Source organism: Ranitomeya variabilis, chromosome 5 (genome assembly GCF_051348905.1).
Source record: "Ranitomeya variabilis isolate aRanVar5 chromosome 5, aRanVar5.hap1, whole genome shotgun sequence".
Classification (NCBI taxonomy): Eukaryota; Metazoa; Chordata; class Amphibia; order Anura; family Dendrobatidae; genus Ranitomeya; species Ranitomeya variabilis.
In genome coordinates, this window is record NC_135236.1 from 287,624,934 (window position 1) to 287,647,200 (window position 22,267).

The window sequence follows — 22,267 nt, forward strand, 5'->3', positions numbered from 1 at the left end:
TCATGGACATTATAATGGGTATGTTGCATATTTAAGTATCTTGACCAATCGTGTATACATTTGTAATCATCTGATTTCAGTTCAGCACGCCATTTTATTTTGTTCCGTGTATCATGTATGTTACCCCTGAATTGTATATGTTTTTTTAATGAAATTGCATTTTTACATTATGAATTAATTCAATTTTTTTATTGGAATCTTGTTTTCTATAAGATATAGGTATCAGCAATGTTGCAGCAATAATGACAAACTATTTCTTTCTCGCCTCATTGAGGGACACAGGTAACCATGGGTGTATGCCACTGTTGCTAGGAGGGTGACACTATGCAAATAAAGAAGAAATAGCTCCTCCCCGGCAGTATACACCCTCCGACAGGCACCAGGCAACTCAGTTTTTGCTTAGTGTCTGTAGGAGGCGGACCTGGATCTAACCCCAGATCCGCATTTTTTATTTATTTATTATTATTTTTTTTAGGGTTTGTGTGTGTTTATTAATCTTTTTTCCCTTTTGTTTCAGATGCTTCTTTTGGGGTTACAGGGTGCAGTGTTCTTTTCACCCTGATTCCCCACAGTAAGCGACCGAGAGAGCAGTGTGGTATCACCCACATCGCACCCTCTCGGATCCGCTGGGCAGGACTTCGACTCATGTCACCCTGGGGTGTTCATGTTCGCTATCGGTGGCCAGTCCTTGCCCTTTTCCCCCCTCATCCCTCTCCTCAGAGCGGGCTGAGAGAAGACGGTGGTCACCTCCAGTAACCTCCTCCCCCTGTGTAGGGGTTGACACCGTCTTCTGCGCCGGCTGAAATAGCGGGAGAAGGAGGACTTCATTTCCAGGACCCTTTTTCACGGTACGAGGGCTCCTGACGCGTTCCTCGTCTTCAGGTAGGGGGATCTTCAATCAACCGATGCCCCCCCCACCCTCAACCTATCACCCCCCCCTCAACCTATCACCTCGCCTCACCTCTGCACCTGTCACTTAGCGGGGAGCACAGGACGGCTGCACCTGGTTACCTGCGCCGCACCAGTCAGCGCCGATCTTCTCTTTTCGGCCGCTAGCGCGGCATGCAACTTTCATTATCCCCTAGCTCCTTCTCCTTTTCAAAATTCTCGCCCACTTTTTTTTTTTTTGTTCGGCGGGGGTTTTTTTTTTCCGCCCGGCTTGCCACGCCCCCAGCATCTTTGCCCTGCCCTGCGTCCCCTGCCTTCCCCGGGGTCCAGCGCCGACGGGGGGCGTTTCTCTTGGGAGGTGCTCTCTCTCCCTTCTGCGCCTGGCCATGCCCACTTCCAGCGCGTTCTTCCCGCAATTCTTTGAGAGAAGCTGACTTCCTCCTCCTGCCTGGCCTCCATCGCTTCGCGTGGTGCACTAGGATCCCTGGGGGACACAGACTTCCGCACTGCCGCTGGGTTTCGGTAGGCTTGTGCTGCTTCTTCCCCTGGCATGTACTCCTCCCAGCAGTATCGTCTCTGCACCTGCTACAAGTGGTTCTATCCTCCACCTATGTTCAACCCCGCAGGGGCCCCCGGCTATACCACTACGGTCATTCACTACGCCTGCGCCCACTGTAAGAAAAAGTGGGCTTCAGGTGTCAGCAATCTCATTTCTGCCCGTCCTGCGTTCCACTCATCATGTCCGTCTCTCAGGAAGCTCCTATATCTCGGGATGAGTGCACCCCCTCTCGCCCGAAGTGGGTTGTTGCAAGGTCTCAGTCAGTGTCTGACTTGACTAAAGTGTCTCAGTCCAGGGCAAAGGCACTTGAACGTATCCCGTTTCTATCTAATGCCACCAGTCCCACGAACGCCTCACATGGTGATTCGCTCGCACCTGTCCAAGACCTTCACAGAGGCAGACTTGAAAAAAGATACAAAAAGAGGACCCTGTCTAGATCCTCTTCCAGTTCACCGGATCACACCAGGATACCCCTATCTGCCCATTCCCCCTCCTCGCAGGCGGACGTCGGGTCTGACATATCTTCTCAGTCGGAATCTGACTCGGATGCAGATCAGACTTCCGGGACACAGGATATGGTTGATAGCCTTATTTCGGTTATTATTCAGACGCTTGAGCTTAAAGAGGAAGAGACAACCTCTCAGGACTTCTCTGTTTCATTTAAACGGATTAAACGTCCCTCTAGAGTTTTTCCCAATCATAAGGAGTTTGACAACACTACGTCTTGACACTGGGAAAACCCTGGTAAACATTTCCCTGGAAGGAAAGGGCTGGACGTTTTATACCCTTTTCACTCAGACCTTGTTAGCAAATGGTCCGAGTCTCCTAAGGTAGACCCGCCTGTGTCTAGAATATCCTGACAGACAGCGGCATCTCTTAAGGATCCCACAGACAAACAAATCGAGGCATTATCCAAATCGGCGTTTGAGGCTTCTGGAGCCTCCCTCTGTCCTAGTTTCGCCTCTTCATGGGTAGCGAAAGCTGTGTCAGCCTGGGCCAAGACCCTGCGCAGAGGCATTTTAGCCTCAGCTCCTGCTGAGGAACTGTCTGATTTGGCAAATCAGATTTCTCTTGCAGGTAAATACCTCATGAATGCCTCCCTGGATGCGGCTGCTTGCTCGGCAAGGGCTAACAGTAACATTGTGGCCATTCGCCAAGCTCTTTGGCTTAAAGCGTGGAACGCAGATCCCGCTTCTAAAAAATCCCTCACTGGCCTGCCCTTCCAAGGTTCCAGACTCTTCGGCACACAGCTGGATCAAATCTCGGACGCTACTGGTGGCAAGAATACCTCCTTACCTCAGTCTAAGCCTAGGCGTCCCTTCAACAAGAAGGGCCCCCAGTCCTTTCGCCCCTTTACCTCCTCAGGAAACCCCGCTCATCAGGACCGGTCTTCCTCCCAAGGAGAACGGAGGAAACCTTCCTTCAGGCCTCCCCCGCACTGGAGAACTAAGAGCCACTCCTCAAAACCTTCTGGACCTCGAGGCCACAGATTTTCTAATAAATGACGGGTCACCCCCACCTGGAAATCTTTCCAGGGTGGGAGGCCAGCTTCTTCTGTTCTCAGAGGTTTGGCTATCGGTAGTCGACGACGCCTGGGTCAGGGAGATCGTCACTTCAGGCTACAAGATAGAATTTCCTTCGCCCCTAGGAAAATGTTTCTCTCTCTCTCGTCCTTCCAAACAGTCCTCCCATCTCCCAGGGCTTCTCCAGGCCGTTGATTCCCTCCTCGCCTCAGGAGTTATAGTTCCGGGCCTTTATCGCGAGCGGTATTTGGGGTTTTTACTCAAACCTGTTCGTAGTTCCAAAAAAGGACGGTTCTCTCCGTCCAATTTTGGATCTCAAGCAGTTAAACCGCCATCTCTGAATTCGGTACTTCAAAATGGAATCACTGCACTCGGTGATCGCGTCCATGGAACCGAAAGAATTTCTGTGTTCCGTGGACATTCGGGATGCGTACCTACACATCCCGATTTGCGTACAGCATCAGAGGTTCCTCCGTTTCGCGATCCAAGAACATCATTACCAGTTCACGGCTCTCCCTTTCGGTCTGGCGTCTGCTCCCAGGGTCTTTACGACGGTCATGGCAGCGGTCATGGCCATTCTGTGTTCAAAGGGGATTCTCGTGATCCCCTACCTGACGACCTCCTGATCAACGGTTCGTCTCGTCGGGATTGCAGCCAGAGCCTCCAGTTTACTCTGGACACGCTTATTCGCCTCGGCTGGATAATCAACTATCAGAAGTCTTCCTTGATTCCAACCCAACGTCTGGAGTTCCTGGGCATGGAATTCGACACCCTTCAGGCTCAGGTCTTCCTCCCCAAGGAGAAGTTCCTTTCTCTTCGTCGGGGTATCAGAGCACTAAAGGGCCCGAACCCTCTGCCTCGCCATGACGGTTCTGGGGAAAATGGTTGCTTCCATGGAAGCGGTCCCCTATGTTCAGTTCCACTCTCGCCCTCTCCAGCTGGCCCTTCTGGCTGCCTGGGACAGGAACCCACTTTTCCTGGACCGCCCGCTTCGCCTCTCTCCCAAGGTGAAGCAGTCTCTCACTTGGTGGACGCTATCCACCTCCATTCTGCGCGGGAGGTCATTTCTTCCCCTCCGCTGGCAGGTCATCTCCAACGACACCAGCCTCCAGGGGTGGCCCAGGGCCGCTGGACTGTTCAAGAGGCACGTCTTCCTATCAACCTCTTGGAAATCAGAGCCATCTTCCTAGCCCTCATCCACTGGCAGTCCCTCTTCTCGGGAAAGCCGGTCCGCATTCAGTCGGACAACGCCACAGCTGTGGCTTACATAAACCATCAGGGAGGGACTCGCAGCAGACAGGTCATGACGGAAGTGGCAAAAATTCTGCGTTGGGTGGAGAGCCACGTTCCCTCTATATCAGCCGTCCACATCCCAGGGGTGGACAATTGGGAAGCCGACTTCCTCAGTCGCCAAGGGCTCATGGCGGGCGACTGGTCTCTCCTCCCCTCAATCTTCAGCCAGATTTGTCAGAGGTGGAGCGTTCCAGACGTCGACTTAATGGCCTCCCAGGCAAACCACAAGGTTCCCCAGTATGTTTCCAGGTCTCGGGATCCGATGGCCGTCGGATGCGACGCTCTCGTGATCTCGTGGGCCCAGTTCCAGATGCCTTATCTGTTTCCACCCCTCCCCTTGATCCCAAGAGTCGTAAAAAAGATCAAGACAGAAGGGGTCCCTGTCCTCTTGGTAGCTCCAGATTGGCCTCGCAGGGCCTGGTATGTGAAACTAGTGAACATGCTATCGGACGTTCCATCGAGACTACCGGATCGTCCGGATCTTCTTTCGCAGGGGCCCGTCTTCCACCCGAATTCTCGGTCTCTGAATTTAATGGTATGGCCGTTGAGGCCGCGGTCCTGAAGGACGTGGGTTTTTCTCACAGCGTCATCCAGACTATGATAAAAGCAAGAAAACCGGCTTCCTCGCGTGTCTACCATAGATGTTGGAAAGCCTTTTTCCGATGGTGTGAGGACAACAGTCTGTTTCCTATGATCTTTTCCCTTCCATCACTTCTCGGTTTCCTTCAAGCGGGTCTTGATTCGGGACTTTCCCTGAGCACCTGGAAGGGTCAGATTTCCGCTCTGTCCATCCTTTTTCAAAGAGACCTGGCCTCTCTTCCACAGGTGAGGACCTTTATCCAAGGGGTCGCTCATATAGTTCCCCCTTATCATCCTCCTATCGAGCCTTGGGACCTCAACCTCGTGTTAGACGCTCTCCAGTGTGCGCCTTTTGAACTGATTCAGGACATCTCTTTCTCGCTTCTATCATGGAATGTGGCCTGCTTGGTCGCCATCACCTCGATTAAGAGAGTCTCTGAGCTGGCAGCATTGTCCTGTCGTTCTCCCTTTCTAATCCTGCACCAGGACAAGGTGGTTCTTCGACCGGTTCCTTCCTTTCTACCAAAGGTAGTTTCGGCATTTCACATCAATGAGGACATCGTCCTCCCTTCCTTGTACCCTTCCCCAGTTCATCCCTTGGAGAAATCTCTTCACAAGTTGGATGTGGTCAGGGCTACCCGGATTTATCTTTCCAGAACTACTTCTTTTCGTCAGGCCGATCCTGTTTGTCGTCTCAGAAGGGCGTCGAAAGAGGCTCCCCACCTCCAAATTCACAATTGCTCGTTGGATCAGTTAGGCGGTTCTGGAGGCATACCGTGTCCAAAACAAACAGCCTCCTTCGGGAGTGAAGGCTCACTCTACCCGGGCTGAGAGAGCTTCCTGGGCAGTTCGTCACCAAGCTTCGGCCTCGCAGGTTTGCAAGGCCGCAACGTGGTCATCCATTCACACCTTTGTAAAATTCTACAAGGTGCATACTCAGGCTTCTGCGGATGTGAGCCAGGGTAGGAAGATACTGCAGGTGGCGGTTTCTCACCGGCCGACCTAACTTCTCTTTTTCTGCAGAATATCCCACCCCTAGGGACTGCTTTTGGACGTCCCATGGTTACCTGTGTCCCCCAATGAAGCGAGAAAGAAAGCGGGATTTTTGGTTCTTACCGTAAAGTCTTTCTTGGAGCCTTCATTGGGGGACACAACACCCTCCCTTTAGGTTGTACCGTGTTGGCCAACGTGCCGTTGTTGTGGGTTGGTACATAGGTTGAGTTTAATTTTTACTTGTTCCTACTACTGCTTTTGCACCAACTGAGTTGCCTGGTGCCTGTCGGAGGGTGTATACTGCTGGGAGGAGTTATTTCTTCTTTATTTGCATAGCGTCAGCCTCCTAGCGACAGCAGCATACACCCATGGTTACCTGTGTCCCCCAATGAAGGCTCCAAGAAAGATTTTACGGTAAGAACCAAAAATCCCTCTTTTTCAAACTAGCCCCTTAATGATTGCCAATACATCTTTTAACTGACCTGAGATATGAGAGAATAGCCTCCCCCATAGAGGTGACAATCCAGCAGCTGTCAGCTGTAGTGTATAGCTGACAACTTGCTGCATTAGCCAAGATCAGTGTTTGCACCGTCCAAATCTCTTTAAGCCCTTAGATGCTGCTGTCAATAGTGACCACATCATACAAATGGTTAACAGAGTGTGGGGGCTTCTTCTTTATCCCAATTGGTGTTCTCAGATCACGATTGTGTGGTCCTGATGTTTGCCGTGGCAATTCATGACCAAATATCAGCATTAGAGTCTGATGGCTGTTGTAACCTGTTCAGAGGTTAGTGGCATTTAGGTGGTAAAAATACACTTTTTCATTCCTGTCATGCCACTTTGCATTAATTCCTGAAAATCACCTGAAGGGTTAATAAACGAACCGACTGCAGTTTTCAATATGTCAGGGGGTGCCGTTTTTAAAATGGTATAAATTTCAGGGGTTTTCCAATATATGGGACCCCTAAAGGCACGTCACACATGGACAGGTCCCTAAAAAAATAAATTTTGTACATTTCCATAAAAAAAATACTCCTACATTTTTAAACCTCATAAAATGCTAACAAAATAAAACAATTTTTACAAATGGTGCTGATGTAATGCAGACATGTGGGAAATGTTATTTATTAAAGGGAACCTGTCACCCCCAAAATCGAAGATGAGCTAAGTCCACCAGCATCAAGGGCTTATCTACAGCATTCTGGAATGCTGTAGATAAGTCCCCGATGTATCCTGAAAGATGAGAAAGAGAGGTTAGATTATACTCAACTGGGCGGGCGGTCCGATCCAATGGGCGTCGCGGTCTGGCGCCTCCTATCTTCTTACGATGACGTCCTCTTCTTGTATTCACGCTGCGGCCCTGTTGAGGGCAGAGCAAAGTACTGCAGTGCGCAGGTGCTGGGCCTCTCTGACCTTTCCCGTCGCCTGCGCACTGCATTACTTTGCTCTGCCCTCAAAAGGGCAGACAAAGTACGCCTGCGCCAGAGCCGCAGCGTGAAGACAAGAAGAGGACATCTTAAGAAGATGGGAGGCCCCGGACCGGACCGTGACGCCCATCGAACCGGACCGCAGTGGGACCGCCCCAGGTAAGTTAAATCTAACCTCTTTTTCTCATCTTTCAGGATACATCGGGGGCTTATCTACAGCATTACAGAATGCTGTACATAAGGCCCTGATGCCGGTGGGCTTAGCTCATCTTCGATTTTGGTTGTGACAGGTTCCCTTTAATGTTTTGCTGTGGTATGATTATCTGGATTGAAGGGATAATCGATCAAAGTTTGAAAATTGCAATTTTTTTTAAACATTTTCTCAAATTTCTGATATTTTTTTTTTAGAAATAAACACAAAACATATCAACCTAAATTTACCATTATCATAAAGTATAATGTGACATGAAAAAACAATCTCAAAATCACTGGAATTTGTTGAAGCGTTTCAGAGTTATTACCACAAAAATTTTGCTCCGTCACTAAGGGGCCAGCAGAAATTAGGAAAAACTTTTTTTTTAATTAATTAAAACTTCTGTGGCCAAATAAAAGGAAACCCGAGCAAATTCACTCATCTCTAGTCATTATCAACAATTTTAATGTACTATGGTAGAATAGGGAGGTACCGTATATACTCGAGTATAAGCCGACCCGAGTATAAGCCGACCCCCCTAATTTTGCCACAAAAAACTGGGAAAACTTATTGACTCGAGTATAAGCCTAGAATGGAAAATGCAGCAGGTACCGGTGAATTTCAAAATTAAAAATAGATACTCCATACCGTTCATTATGGCCCCATAGATGCTCCACATAAAGCTGTGCCACATATAATGCTCTGCACCGTTCATTATGGCCCCATAGATGCTCCACATAAAGCTGTGCCATATATAATGCTCTGCACCGTTCATTATGGCCCCATAGATGCTCCACATAAAGCTGTGCCATATATACAATGCTCTGCACCGTTGCCCCATAGATAGCTGTGCCATATATATAATGCTCTGCACCGTTGCCCCATAGCTGTGCCATATATATAATGCTCTGCACCGTTGCCCCATAGCTGTGCCATATATATATATAATGCTCTACACCGTTGCCCCATAGATAGCTGTGCCATATATATAATGCTCTGCACCGTTGCCCCATAGCTGTGCCATATAGTGCTCTGCACCGTTGCCCCATAGCTGTGCCATATAGTGCTCTGCACCGTTGCCCCATAGATGCTCCACATAAATCTGTGCCATTGCTGCTGCTGCAATAAAAAAAAAACCGACATACTCACCTCTCTTGCTTGCGTCTCCCCAGCGTCCGGTCCCGGCATCTCTCCGCACTGACTGATCAGGCAGAGGGCGGCGCGCACACTATATGCGTCATCGCGCCCTCTGACCTGCACAGTCAGTGCGGAGAGACGTCGGGAAGATGGCGCGACGCCCGGCGTGTGGAACGAGGACAGGTGAATATGTCATACTTACCTGCTCCCGGCGTCCCGCTCCTTCCCCCGGACAGCTGGTCTTCGGTGCCGCAGCCTCTTCCTCTATCAGCGGTCACCGGCACCGTCATTAGAGAAATGAATAGGCGGCTCCACCCCTATGGGAGTGGAGTCCATATTCATTTCTCTAATGAGCGGTCCCACGTGACCGCTCAGGGGAAGAGGCTGCGGCACCCGGAGACCGTGGGACGGGCAGGGGGAGCGCCAGGAACGCCGGAACTAGGTGAGTATATGACAGTCCTCACCCGCCGACCCCACCACCGATCATGACTCGAGTATAAGCCGAGAGGGGCACTTTCAGCCCAAAAATTTGGGCTGAAAATCTCGGCTTATACTCGAGTATATACGGTAATAAATCTATTGTCAGTGTCTCGCTGCAGTGTTATATACACACAACACAGGTCTGCCACAAAGACATACACAGCTCTGCTACATGCACATATAGACGTACACAGCTCTTGTACATGCACATAAACAGTAACAGTTCTGCTACACGCATATATAGGACATACACAGCTCTGCTACATGAACAGCTCAGCTACATGCACATATAGACACACAACACAATACCACATCCTGCATTTACTGATCAGGGCCTGTAGAGGATGCAACTGAGCAGTTGCAGGACCTTCCACTTGATTAACTCAAGCACTTTTAAGTCATGTGACCAGTCACATGATGTGAAAAGTGCTGTAATTCTTAGTGCAGAAGGTCCTGCAGCCTCCTTTCAGTACCGGTATCTTCCTCTCCTACTCTGTACCGATGACACAGATCAGTGTCAGAAAGGAGGAGTGCACAGCTCTCTCTGATCGCAAGGACGCAGTGTCAGCGTTCTCATCCATCACAGGAAGCTACCTCCAGACTACAAGATGCACACACTTTTTAACAATAGTTTTTCTAGTTAAAAATTGTGTCTTATAGATAGCCTCCTACTGACACCAAGCTTGAACTGGTTCGGCTTATACAGCAGAGGAGAAGCTAATCTTTTTGTGTCTACATAGTGTCACCCTCCTAGTGGCAGCAGCATAAACCCATGGTCCTGTGTCCCCCAATGAGGTGAAGGGGAAATACGGTATAACACCCATTTTACCTCTGAAAAAATAACTGTTCATTAAGTGTATGTTAAATCCTGGACAGTAGGCTTCAAGAAACGTCTTGTATATATACTTGGCACTGAATACATATCAGAGATGCCAGAGGGTGCTGTACATATCGTGCAACTGTTGTTGCTTTAAAGGATGGAAAGGTGGAAAGATGGCTAATAAACAGTCATAAAGAATTGTCAGGCAAGGAATTGAACACATACCAGAGACTGCTGGGGCCAGCTCCCTCGCCGTGCAGTTGGGCAGGTGAATAATTGCTGAAGCTGCTTCATAAATTACCATTTCATGTTTGTTTCTAAGGCAGCTCTCAATGAAGTCAAACAGAGGGCTGGTATGCCTACGGAAAACAAAGAAAGTGTGTTCCTTTTAAAGAAGCTACCTAAATGCCAGACCGTATTGAGTATATATGCACTGCACTATATACAGAACATTATAATTCTCACCCTTCATCAGATTCTTCCAGCAAACGACTAGCGATTCGAATTAACATGCAGTATGCAAAAGGAGACTTGAGGCCAGACTTAGTAAACTTGTTAATCATTTTAGCAACAGCAAGACGGTCATTTTTCCTCAGGTAGTAGAGAAGTCCCAGTGCATGGTACTGTCAAAAACACAACCAATATTGACATTAAAATTGTGAACTAGACTATAAATGCCACATTTATATAAAGAAAAAAAACACTCAACGGGAAAAAAATACACACTCTACTAACCAGAACACACTATACTAGAATATAATTATGAATCAGAAATTGAAAAGTAGCTCTACTCAATGAGCAAGGATACTCTCTCTACCACCACTTACAGGTGGCTAGTAGAGATGAGCAAACCCAAACTGTAAAGTTCAGGGTTTGTACCAGACACCTAGTGTCCCGTGAGAAGTCAGTGTTTGGCGTTCAGCACTGAAGTCCATTACTTAGTGTTCGAAGTTACAGGAGAAAGAGAACCCTAGCCCTAACTATGACCTTGAGGAAGGTAGTCACCGAAACGCGCGTCGGGGTGGACGGGAACGGCGTGCACGTGTACTGTGTCCCTTTACTGTGGTATGTAATAATCCTATATGTATAAACATGGCCACATGTACATATGACAGTTGTCCTACATTTTATTAAATATGCATGATGTAGTTTTTTACCTAATACGGACTTCTGGATCACTGTCTATTATTATTCACGTGCACCCTATCTTGTCCTTTTTGATAGGTGTAGGGTTTTGCGGAGGGGATTTTTTCGCCTGCCATGCTGTATACCTGTTTTACATTTATGTTTCTGAATAAAGTTTTTGTACGGTTATATAAATTGGGACTTTTTGACTGCTTGTCCGGTGCTTTGAGTATAATTTATGTACAATTGCAGTTGTCCAAATATGGTCCTAGTCTGTCTCAGTAAACACTATGGATATATAAAAGTGATAGAGTAATTAGACAGATTATGTATTCCATTGATTATCCCTAGTGGCAAGCATGTAAGAAATATTAAGACCTTGAATCTTTAAACATTTTAAAAAAATACATCAAAATGAATCATCTTGCTTAAGTTTTGAGGGCAAAGAGATAGAAAAATATAGATGTGCTCATTTACTAGTAAGCTCATAAAAAAAATAGAGGACTACGCACACCGACGACATGCTGGGCACCAGTAAGTACTACAATGTCTAAACGAGCTGCGGGTCTCCTAACCCAAACTGAAAAGCTTTATACATGTCTATTTGGCTACTGAGATGGGTCAATAGATTGCGGCCACTACAGGCATTGTGGTCTGTCCTCAGACCATGAATGTTGGAAGTGCAATGCAGGATTTATAACAAGGAGAGGTGAGTTTTAGTTGTTACCTTCAGTCACATTTGACAAGTGTGTGTTAGCAAGTGTGGCAATTATTTTTCAGAATCTTGTTTAAAAATTGTAGAAAAGAAAACATTTTTGCACCTGAAAAGGTCACCAGTAAAAGTTACTCCGCTTTTCAAAGCAATTAACTGTAATAACTTCAGAATTAAACCCATAAATCGATGGTAAAGCAGCAAGTAAACTGAGTATGAGATTGTCAATAGTAACAAATTTTATTAAACACAATGCAAAGTATTGCATAAGAGGTGTCAATAGTATATTAGTCAATGGGATACAATGCTTCCTAACAATTCTATGGCTAATGGTATACAAATAGTTAAAGAGGCAGCACTTACATGGACGGAAAGGTGATGAGTGTGGCGCCGCCGCTGCCACAACACACGTTTCGCTTCTTCGTCACCTTCGCTTTCTGATGAAGAAGCAAAATATGCGTTGGGGCGGCGGGGATGCCACACTCATCTTTCCAACCATGTAATTGCTGCCTCTTTTCTTTCTCGCTTCATTGGGGGACACAGGTAACCATGGGTGTATGCTGTTGTCACTAGGAGGCTGACACTATGCAAATAAAGAAGAAATAATTCCTCCCCGGCAGTATACACCCTCCGACAGGCACCAGGCAACTCAGTTTTTGCTTAGTGTCTGTAGGAGGCGGACCTGGATCTAACACCAGATCCGCATTTCTTTTACAGGGATTTGTTTTGTTTATTAACCTTTTCCCTTTCTTTTTCAGATTTTTCCTTCAGGGTAACAGGGTGCAGTTTTTCTCACCCTGTTTTCCCCACTTTGAGCGACCGAGAGAGCAGTGTGGTATCACCCACATCGCACCCTCTCGGACCCGCTGGGCAGGACTTTGTCCCCTGTCACCCTTTCGGGTGTTCAGGGTGACCCTTTTTCGGTGGCTAGTCCTGCCCGTTACCCCTCCTCATCCCTCTCCTCGGAGAGGGCTGAGAGGAAGACGGCGGTCACTTCCAGTGACCCTCTCCCCCTGGTTAGGGGTCGACGCCTCCTTCTGCGCCGTAGAGTTCGTGGCGTGGGAAGGAGGACTTCTTCCAGGACCCTCTAGTCTACAAGGGATCCTGATGGTTCCTCATCTCCAGGTAAGGGATCTTCAATCAACAAAGCCCCCCTTCCTTCCCTCACCCTGCCCTGCAGCGATCTCCATATAGCTTACCAGGCTTCCCCTGTGATAGGAGAGAGGGTCGCTTTTTCAGGCGCTGGGACGCACTAAACCGCGGGGAAAGGCTTCACATTAACGCCGGCATTCTTTCCCTCCTTTTTATTTAAACTTGCAGGCGCGCGCCCGCCATTTTTTTTCTCTTTCTCTCCCGATTTTTCTCCTTTTTTTTGGCGCTTGAGCGCCCTCTGGTGGCGGCCGTCATTATTGCGGCCAGGAATCTTTCAGCGCTGTTGGGGGCGTTTCCTCTGCTTCCCCCTTCAGCGCTTGTGCCCACCCACAGCGTCGCGCTGTTTCAGCGCTCTTTTTACCGCTTCCTGTTCCCTGTCAGCGTCTGCTCACCGCGTGGGACAGAAGTTTTTCGGGGGAACACAGGCACCTGCGGCTGCCGCTGTCACTGTTTGTTTCGGCAGGCTCAGCGCTACTGCTCTCTCGGGCTCTACTCCTTCCGGCAGTACTTCTCCGCTCCAGGACAAGGTAATATCCACCTATGTCCGACCCCACCCCGGCCTTTCCCATTACGGCCATCCATTACGCCTGCGCTCACTGTAAGAAAAAGTGGGCCTCAGGTCAGCCTTCACCCTTCTGCCCATCCTGCGTTCCTCCCATCATGTCAGCCCCTCAAGAAGCTCCTAGGTCCCGGGATGAGTGCACTACCCCTCCCCCGGAGTGGGCTGTTGCAATGTCTCAATCAGTGTCCGACCTGACTAAGGTTTCTCAGTCCCTGGTCCAGGCACTTGAACGTATCCCGCTTCTCTCTAATGCCACCAGTGCCACGAACGCCTCACACAGCGATTCGCTCGCACCTGTCCTAGACCCTCACAGAGCCAGACCGGACAAAAGAGACAGAAAACGGACCTTATCTAGATCCTCATCCAGTTCCCTGGACGGGATTCCCCTATCTGCCCGTTCCCCTTCCTCGCAAACGGACGTCGGGTCTGATCTATTCTCTCAGTCGGAATCTGACTCTGATGCAGATCAGACTGCCGAAACACAGGAGATGGTTGATAGCCTTATTTCGGCTATCATTCAGACGCTTGATCTTAAGGATGATGAAGCGAGCTCCCAGGACGTCTCTGTTGCGTATAAAAGGATTAAACGTCCTTCTAGATTTTTTCCTAATCACAGGGAGTTCGACAACACTACCTCTACACACTGGGAAAACCCTGGCAAGCGTTTCCCTGGCAGGAAACGGCTTGACGTGTTATACCCTTTTCACTCAGACCTTGTCTCCAAATGGTCCGAGTCTCCTAAGATTGACCCGCCCGTCTCCAGGCTATCCTCGCAGACGGTTCTGTCTATCCCGGACGCGGCTTCCCTTAAGGACCCCACGGACAGGCAAATCGAGGCATTAGCAAAATCGGCATTTGAGGCTTCCGGAGCCTCCCTCTGCCCTAGTTTCGCCTCGTCCTGGGTAGCCAAGGCTGTGTCAGCCTGGGCCAAAACCCTGCGCAGGGGCCTTTTGGCCTCTGCTCCTGCTGAGGAACTGTCTGATTTGGCGGATCAGATTTCTCTTGCAGGAAAATACCTCATGAATGCCTCCCTTGATGCAGCGGCCTGCTCCACCAGGGCTAACAGCAACATTGTGGCCATTCGCCGGATTCTCTGGCTAAAAGCGTGGAATGCAGATCCCGCTTCTAAAAAATCCCTCACTGGTCTGCCCTTCCAGGGTTCTAGACTCTTCGGCACACAGCTGGATCAAATGATCTCGGACGCTACGGGTGGTAAGAGTACCTCCTTACCCCAGTCCAAGCCTAAATGTCCCTTCAACAGGAGGGGCCCCCAGTCCTTTCGTCCTTTTCGGTCCTTTGGATCCTCAGGAAACCCCAACCAGGACCGTTCTTCCTCGCAAGGGGACCAAAGGAAACCTTCTTTCAGGCCTCCACCGCGCTTGAGAGCCAAGAGCCACCCCGCAAGACCCTCTGGATCTCGGGGCCACAGGTTCTCTAATAAATGACGGGTCGCCCCCACCTGGAAATCCCTTCAGGGTGGGAGGCCGACTTCTCCTGTTCTCAGAGGTGTGGCTATCGGTAGTCAACGACACCTGGGTCAGGGAGATCGTCACTTCGGGCTACAAGATAGAATTTTCTTCGCCCCCAGGAAGACGTTTCCTGCGCTCTCGTCCTCCCAAACAGCCCTCCCACCTCTCAGGACTTCTCCAGGCCGTCGAGTCGCTCCTCGCCGCCTCAGGAGCCGTAGTTCCGGTGCCTCATCGCGAGAGGTTTTTGGGTTTTTACTCAAACCTGTTCGTGGCTCCAATTTTGGATCTCAAGCGGCTGAACCGCCATCTCCGGATTTGGCGTTTCAGGATGGAATCTCTACGCTCGGTGATCGCGTCCATGGAACCGGGAGAGTTTCTGTGTTCCGTGGATATCCGAGGTGCGTACCTTCACGTCCCTATTTGCGTACGACATCAGAGTTTCTTCCGATTCGCGATCCAGTGTCATCACTATCAGTTCACGGCCCTCCCTTTCGGTCTGGCGTCTGTGCCCAGGGTCTTTACGAAGGTCACGGCAGCTGTCATGGCCATCCTACGTTCAAAGGGGATTCTGGTAATCCTGTCAAGGTGAAAATATATTTTCTTATATACCTTTTGTACTTTTATATATCTTATACTGTGAAACAATAAGTTTTCCCTTGCTAATGCAAATGTAATTGTATTTAAAGATGGCTGCCAGTGTTCAGTTTCGTTTCAGTTTAGTGACCGAAGGGTTAAGATTCATTTCTTCTGAAATCGAAACTTAGAAAAGTAAAGAAGAGGAGGAATCCACCAGAAGACATCCGACGAATCAGAAGGACTGAGCACTAGACGTATGCTGCTTAAACTCCGCCTATTGCATTCCTTTTCCTAGAACAATATAGTGCTGTGTATTTGGAAATAAACGCAGTTGGTATGACTGTGGCTGACACATATAGTCACATGAGCATGCACTGAGATTGAACCAGCTACCTGTCTGACTCATTCTTACCCGGTACCACATGCTTATAGTTTAATTTGGAATGACTGGTGAATGAGGGTATATTGTCGTTACAACCCCGACAATTTGGCGCGACCAACGTGGGGCGTGGCCAGCAATCCGAGACCCCCTGGACCCATGCCTGGATGTCTGCGGATGATACCCGTAGTGGCTGACCTCGAGGACTGATCACCCTCCGAACACGGTAAGTGGCGATCATATACACTGTATGTGTCACACTTGCTAGTGTCTCAGCCGTTATTGGTTTGTCTGTGGTCTCCTTGGGTCTGGGGAGTGACCGGTCGAGTGGTGAGATCGAATGCGATCCTGTGCCACGTTCTGAACCAGCAACTGAGAGACGTCGCATCCGGCGCGTCCTCATGTACACCACACCTCCTCCACCGGTCATTGTACTCCGTTCAACCACCCTACCCGTGACTATTGTCTAGTAGTGAAGTGGAGTGATAGATTGAGCTAGTTGTAGATTGTGGGGCGGCTTAGAGGAAGGGATAGGAGACGCAGCCTCTGTGATATTGTACCAACTAGGTAATTTAAGACGTCCCGGAGGGGGACCACCTGTATTTCTGTGGAGGGCTCTCACTAGGAGACCGCCTCCCAACGGTTTGGAATATCGTGGCAGGATAGTCTGTTAATCACTGTTGTTCAGGTTAGGGGACAGGAAATATTGAGCGCGAGGCTCTTTTCCTTATACGTTGAGCGAGAGGCTCCGTGTTTGTTTTTTTTTTTTTTTTAGGACACAGCGTTGATATCGCTGCCAGTGGCCTACTGCAGGAGGACATAGTATTCTGTAAGAGTCATGTTGCGTCTCTTAAAGCAAAAGAAGTCTGTGCCCCACAAGTTGGATGAGGATGCCGTGGAAGTCAAGATAATAGTAGAGTCACGGGAGGGAAAGAAGGCAGTCAGGAATGTTGAGAGATTGTATAAGCATGTAGGATTGCCCTCGTCAGGGAGATTGCAGCCAGCTATGTGGCCCAATCTCATAGAAAATAAAAGGGACATGTTGAAAGATAAAGGATTGTTAGAACAAGCGCAAGCTCATCTGCGAGTTGCGCGAGCCTTAAAGAACAAAGGATGAAAAGTGGTTGATGGAGAGGAAGGATCAGACAATGTAGAACCCGTGTTTGGTTATAAAATGCCTTTGAACTGTGATTTTACAGATTATAAAATGGCCGCCGTGCCACTGATGATGAAAATGCAGTCCCAGCCAGCGCCTTATAATGGCGACGGGATGAGCTCTCCAGAAGCGTGGGTGTGTCCTGTTTGTGTTGTGCAGAATCCAACCTGGGTGGAAACCTGCCGTGTGTGTGCGTACGGGCCGTCCTTGGGGCTCCGCCCAGACCACGGAGGATCATAGGAAAGTTTTGTAGAAATTAAGTCTGAAAACTGCTGTAATTTGTTACTTTGTAGAAGATACGGAGCTTTTATCAGTGCTGTGTAGGAGAGGGGAGGAGGGAGCGGACTGCTGTGGGATTTCTCCTCTTTCCTCATCTGTGCTACAAGCTTGGAGAAAGGGGGGGGGCAAAGATCTGGGCTTTTGTGTTCTCCCTTCTGTGCTGACTCGCTGAGGAATGCAGTGCTGGATGGGAGGGGGCGTGTGAGTGAATCCCTGCGCGACCTGCTTGCAATTTCTCCCCTCGGTGTTGTGGGCTAGAGAAAGGGGGGCCATGTATTGCATTCCAAAGTTTTCTCTGTCCTTGGTTTAGTACACGCTGCGAGATTTATGTTTAAAGCAATAAGTACTGTATGAAATTGAAAGTGAAATAGACCTGTGCCTAGTCTTAGAGGAAAACTTGTAAGTAATTGAAAGATTGGTAATTACCTGTATCAAGTTGAGTGGTTGATATATAGCAAATTGAAGAGAAACAGGGGGGGGGCTCCTTGTTAGATAATATGGTCTTTTCTCAGTAGGGTATGGGGACATAATTACCCACCAGGTAGGAGCCATAGTGAACCCAGCTAATTCTACCCTGTCACATAGAGGTGGTTTGGCCCAACAGATAGCTAAAAAAAAAAAAAAAAAGAAAAAAAGGGGGGGCCCAGTCATAGCCCAAGAGTGTCAGGCCTACCTTGCCACTTATGGCCCCTTGCATCCAGGAGACGCTATGTCCACCCAAAGAGGGAATTTGCCCTGTGATATAGTGTTACACATTGCAGGCCCCGTATATGATTACAAGACACCTGAGCACTGCCGTACAGTATTGCAGACTGCTTTGCAGACAGAGCTCACCTATGCAGGACATGCTACAGGTGTGCTGACTCAGTTTTATGGAGACAAACAGAGACCTGTTGCTTATTACAGTGGCCGCCTGGATACGGTGGCAAGAGGAAATCCCTTATGTGTTTGGGCTGTGTTGTCTGTCCAGCTGTTGCTACACAAATCTTCAGATATTGTTTTGGATTACCCACTGATGGTCCACACCCCACACGATGTATATAGTATCTTTAACCAGGTACAACCTGGCCACATGTCCATGGCTGGACAGCTGCGACTTTGGTGTGCTATTCTCATGCCTACTAATGTGACTTTGAAAAGGTGCCCTGTCCTGAACCCCGCTACTTTTCTCCTAGTTCCCCTGGATCCAAAGGGGGGAGGAGTAGGTGACATGAGCAAGGACACTTTCTTTCTAGAATGGATCCAGAGGAACAAGATTAGGTTTCCAAACCATATGATTGTCTAGAATTGATGTCTCAGGAAACGGCTGGTCTCTAGTGTGCCTATTCTAATGCTGATTTTGAGCTTTTTGTAGATGGACCCCGTCACCAAGATGACCGAGGATGCTACTGTACCAGATATGCTGTGGTCTCAGAACATGAGGTAATCAAGGCAGAGTCAATGCCAGCTCATATGTCTGCACAAGAAGCAGAGCTCAAGGCGCTCATAGAAGCGTGCAAACTAGCAGAAGGTAAGACTGTAAATATCTACACTGATTCCAGGTATGCTTTTGGCATTACACACGATTATGGGCCTATCTGGAGAGCCAGGGCTTTCCTGACAGCAAATGGCCACCCCATTAAACATGCTGAGGCAGTCCAGCAACTTATGAATGCACTACAGCTTCCCACCCAAGCAGGCATCATAAAGGTAAAGGCACATAGCAAAGGCACTGATGGACAGGCAAAGGGTAACGCACTGGCAGACCAGGCTGCCAAGAAAGCAGCAAGCACTCCTGTAGCCTCTAAAGTACATCACCTAGACACCCCACCATCTCCACTTGTGTTGAAAGACATCTTAGCCCGGTTACAAGAACAGGCAAGTAAGGAGGAGAAAAATAGGTGGCAAAAGATAGGGGCTTGCTCTGATACCGTCACTGGACTATGGGGGAGGGGTGAAAAGGTCTGCCTACCACAGGTACTGTACCCAATGATGGCACAGGTTCTGCACGGGAATGTGCACCACTCGAAGACGGCCATGTGTGACACCCTACAGAAACAATGGATTGCCCCCCCGGGTTTTCCACCTGCGCAGAAAGGCAGGTACAGAGCTGCATGATATGTGCCACACATAATCAGAGTAGGACAGTGAAAACCCCATCCAAACACACTCCCCGGCCCTTTAACCCATTCCAGAGACTGCAGATTGATTAAATTCAGTTGCCCAGGGTAGGGACGTATGAGTATGTGTTGGTCTGCATTGATTTATTTTCAGGTTGGCCAGAAGCCTACCCAGTTGCCAAAGCTATGGCTAAGACAACGGCGAAGAAACTGATGGCTGAGATCATATGCAGGTATAGAGTTCCTGAAGTCATTGAAAGCGATCGGAGTTCCCATTTTACTGGAGAGATCATGTCAGAGGTAATGGCAGCACTGGGGGTAAGTCAAGCATTGCATACTCCATCCACAGAGTAGTGGAAGAGTGGAGAGACTAAATGGAACTCTTAAGCTTAAAATCCAGAAGGCAATGGCAGAGACTGGTAAACCATGGACAGAATGCCTTCCTCTAGCTTTGTTTTCAGTAAGATATACCCCAAACAGGAAGACAGGACTGTCACCGTATGAGATTCTGTTTGGCAGGAGCCCCAGTCTTGAATGTTTCTTTCCACAACAGTTGCAGCTCAAGTACCAGGACTTGACTAGCTATGTGCAGGCCTTACATGGGCACCTTGCTAAAGTGCATTTAACTGTCTTCAGTTCTCTTCCAGACTCAGACAAGGTTCCTGGACACCATCCCTTTGTGCCAGGAGACCTGGTGTATGTGAAAAAGTTTGTGCGCAGAGATTGTCTCCAGCCGAGATTTGAAGGACTTCACACGGTGATCTTGGTTACCCCACTGCAGTAAAACTTGAAGGAAAGAGCACCTGGATCCACGCCTCACATTGTAAAAGAGACCGAACCAGTGTTTAGTCCCAGTAGTGACTGAAGGGAAATGTTGCTGTTGTTTTTGACCTTGGAACTGGGGGCCATCCTCGCCCCTACCTTTTCGGCCCCCAATGTAAATGAAAATACTAAGGTCCCACTATTCTCTGGGTAAACCTGACAGCCCCGGTGAATATCTGGCGATTTGATTTCTGTGATGTAGTCAAGTGCCTTGAGACTGTACGGGTGGTAGAGGGAATCATCCAGTTTTATATGTGTGTGTTACCAGAAATGACAACAATAACCGTTATTATTGGTCAGATAATGCCTGGAATACGGGAGATGATTGGGGATATAAACCTAGCGAAGCCATGTTCCCTAAGGATGGGACGGGTAGGAGTCATCGTGGGAGAATGCTTCTAACAGCTTTTCCGCAATCACCTAGAGGCTGTAAATGGGGTAGAAGTTGTCACCCCCTCCTCCTGAATCTTGAAAACCACCAATCTGCTGATCTGCAGACGTTCGTATTGGGAAGGCATTATAATTATGTATTTAGTAGTGGATACCATGGGAATTTAGGCCATATACAGCTCCAGGATATTAGCTTCAGACCAACCATGACCCCTGTTACCAGTACAGCTAAAGTAGGCCCAGGTGAGCGTTTGTGAAATGTAGTTAATGAAGTAATCCCCCTTCCAGGTCTCAGTTGGCGAGAAGTTTTCTCCATAGAAACACAAACAGCCCCAAGGAAAAAACCTGTGGTTAGAATGGGTGAGATACAATGTAAGAGTCCAGAATATCTCTGTAGGATGTATTGCTTGTGCTGCTGTGAATACACATCTCTACACACATGCATTGCTTTTCCCTGATGACAACACCACTGCCTGTGTCATGAATCTGTTGAAAGGTTTGAAGCCCACTGATTGCCCAGGCTACGTCCCACTAATTCATGAGGAACCCAAACTAAAGGTCCCAGGAGAAGTAACCGTATTAGCTGACAATTACACCTGCTATAATTCCCACGACACCACAGGTATACCAGTTGAAATCTCCGAGACAGGTTACTGCAAAGAGAACAGTCCTCTAGATACTGATTTACTAATCAAACATACACAATATATGTACGACATTTATTGGTTATGTGGAAACGGTAAGCTCCGTCCTAGGTTGCCTAATGCCTGGATAGGCCAATGCACCCTTGTTAGACTGGCTATGCAGTTCAAGATTTTACCTTGGGATCCAGAGGTACCTGATGAACCTACCAGAAAGAGGAGAAGTCTCAATCAGCTCCACATGAGTTATGAAGAAGATCCACTAGTATATATTGATGCCATTGGAGTGCCAAGGGGGGTGCCTGACCAGTTTAAAGCCCAGAACCAGATTTATGCCGGCATTGCTTCTATAATCCCACAGGTGCAGATTAATAAAAATGTTGAATGGATCAATTATATATATTACAGAGAACAAAGATTTGTCAATTTTAGCCAAGAAGCCTTTCAGGATATAGTTGAGGGCTTGGGCCCTAACACTTGTATGACCCGTGCTGCAACCCGACCTAAGAGAATTACACTGAATCCTGTCCAGACAAGATCACATGTAGTGACATAAGAAGCTGACACAGGATTGTGGTTGGTGGATAGTGGGGACATTAACTTTTGGAAGTAGGCTGACAGTAATCCTTTTGGGAAGGAGCTGTAGACCAGCATGTCATGTCACTCCCCACCACCAGAGAACCAACCACATCAGGTAGGGTAAGACAGATACAGGAGTATTATCCCTGGAGGCCCTCTGACTAGCTAGCTATGCAAAAACAATTGGCTGACCCTGAGAACCAACCTTTCTCATTCTACAGACAAATAATGATCATATGATGGACGTATAAGTGCACCTAGGCAGGCCTAGGTAGTTAGTGAGCACAAAAACAGGTGACGTGCTAGGACGCAAATTAAGATTTTCTACAGATGTGACAAAGGAGAGAGTGTAGAGCTATACTTTGGACGGTTACAGCTGAAATGGGAAGACATGGAGTACAGTCCCATAAACCCACTTGATGTTAGAGTATTGG

At 48.3% G+C, this 22,267-nt stretch overlaps 1 protein-coding gene across 1 annotated transcript in view; it reads right to left on the bottom strand.

Annotated features, from left to right (window-relative positions):
• Nucleotides 1-22,267, bottom strand: part of COPG2 (coat protein complex I subunit gamma 2) — a 72,549-nt gene that overhangs the window by 33,332 nt on the left and 16,950 nt on the right. Inside the window, exons 9-10 of the mRNA XM_077264440.1 lie at nucleotides 10,358-10,515; nucleotides 10,118-10,251 (exon numbers count right to left, since the gene is read on the bottom strand). Of these exons, the coding sequence (XP_077120555.1) occupies nucleotides 10,118-10,251; nucleotides 10,358-10,515 (292 nt within the window). The remainder of the gene's footprint in view (nucleotides 1-10,117; nucleotides 10,252-10,357; nucleotides 10,516-22,267) is intronic.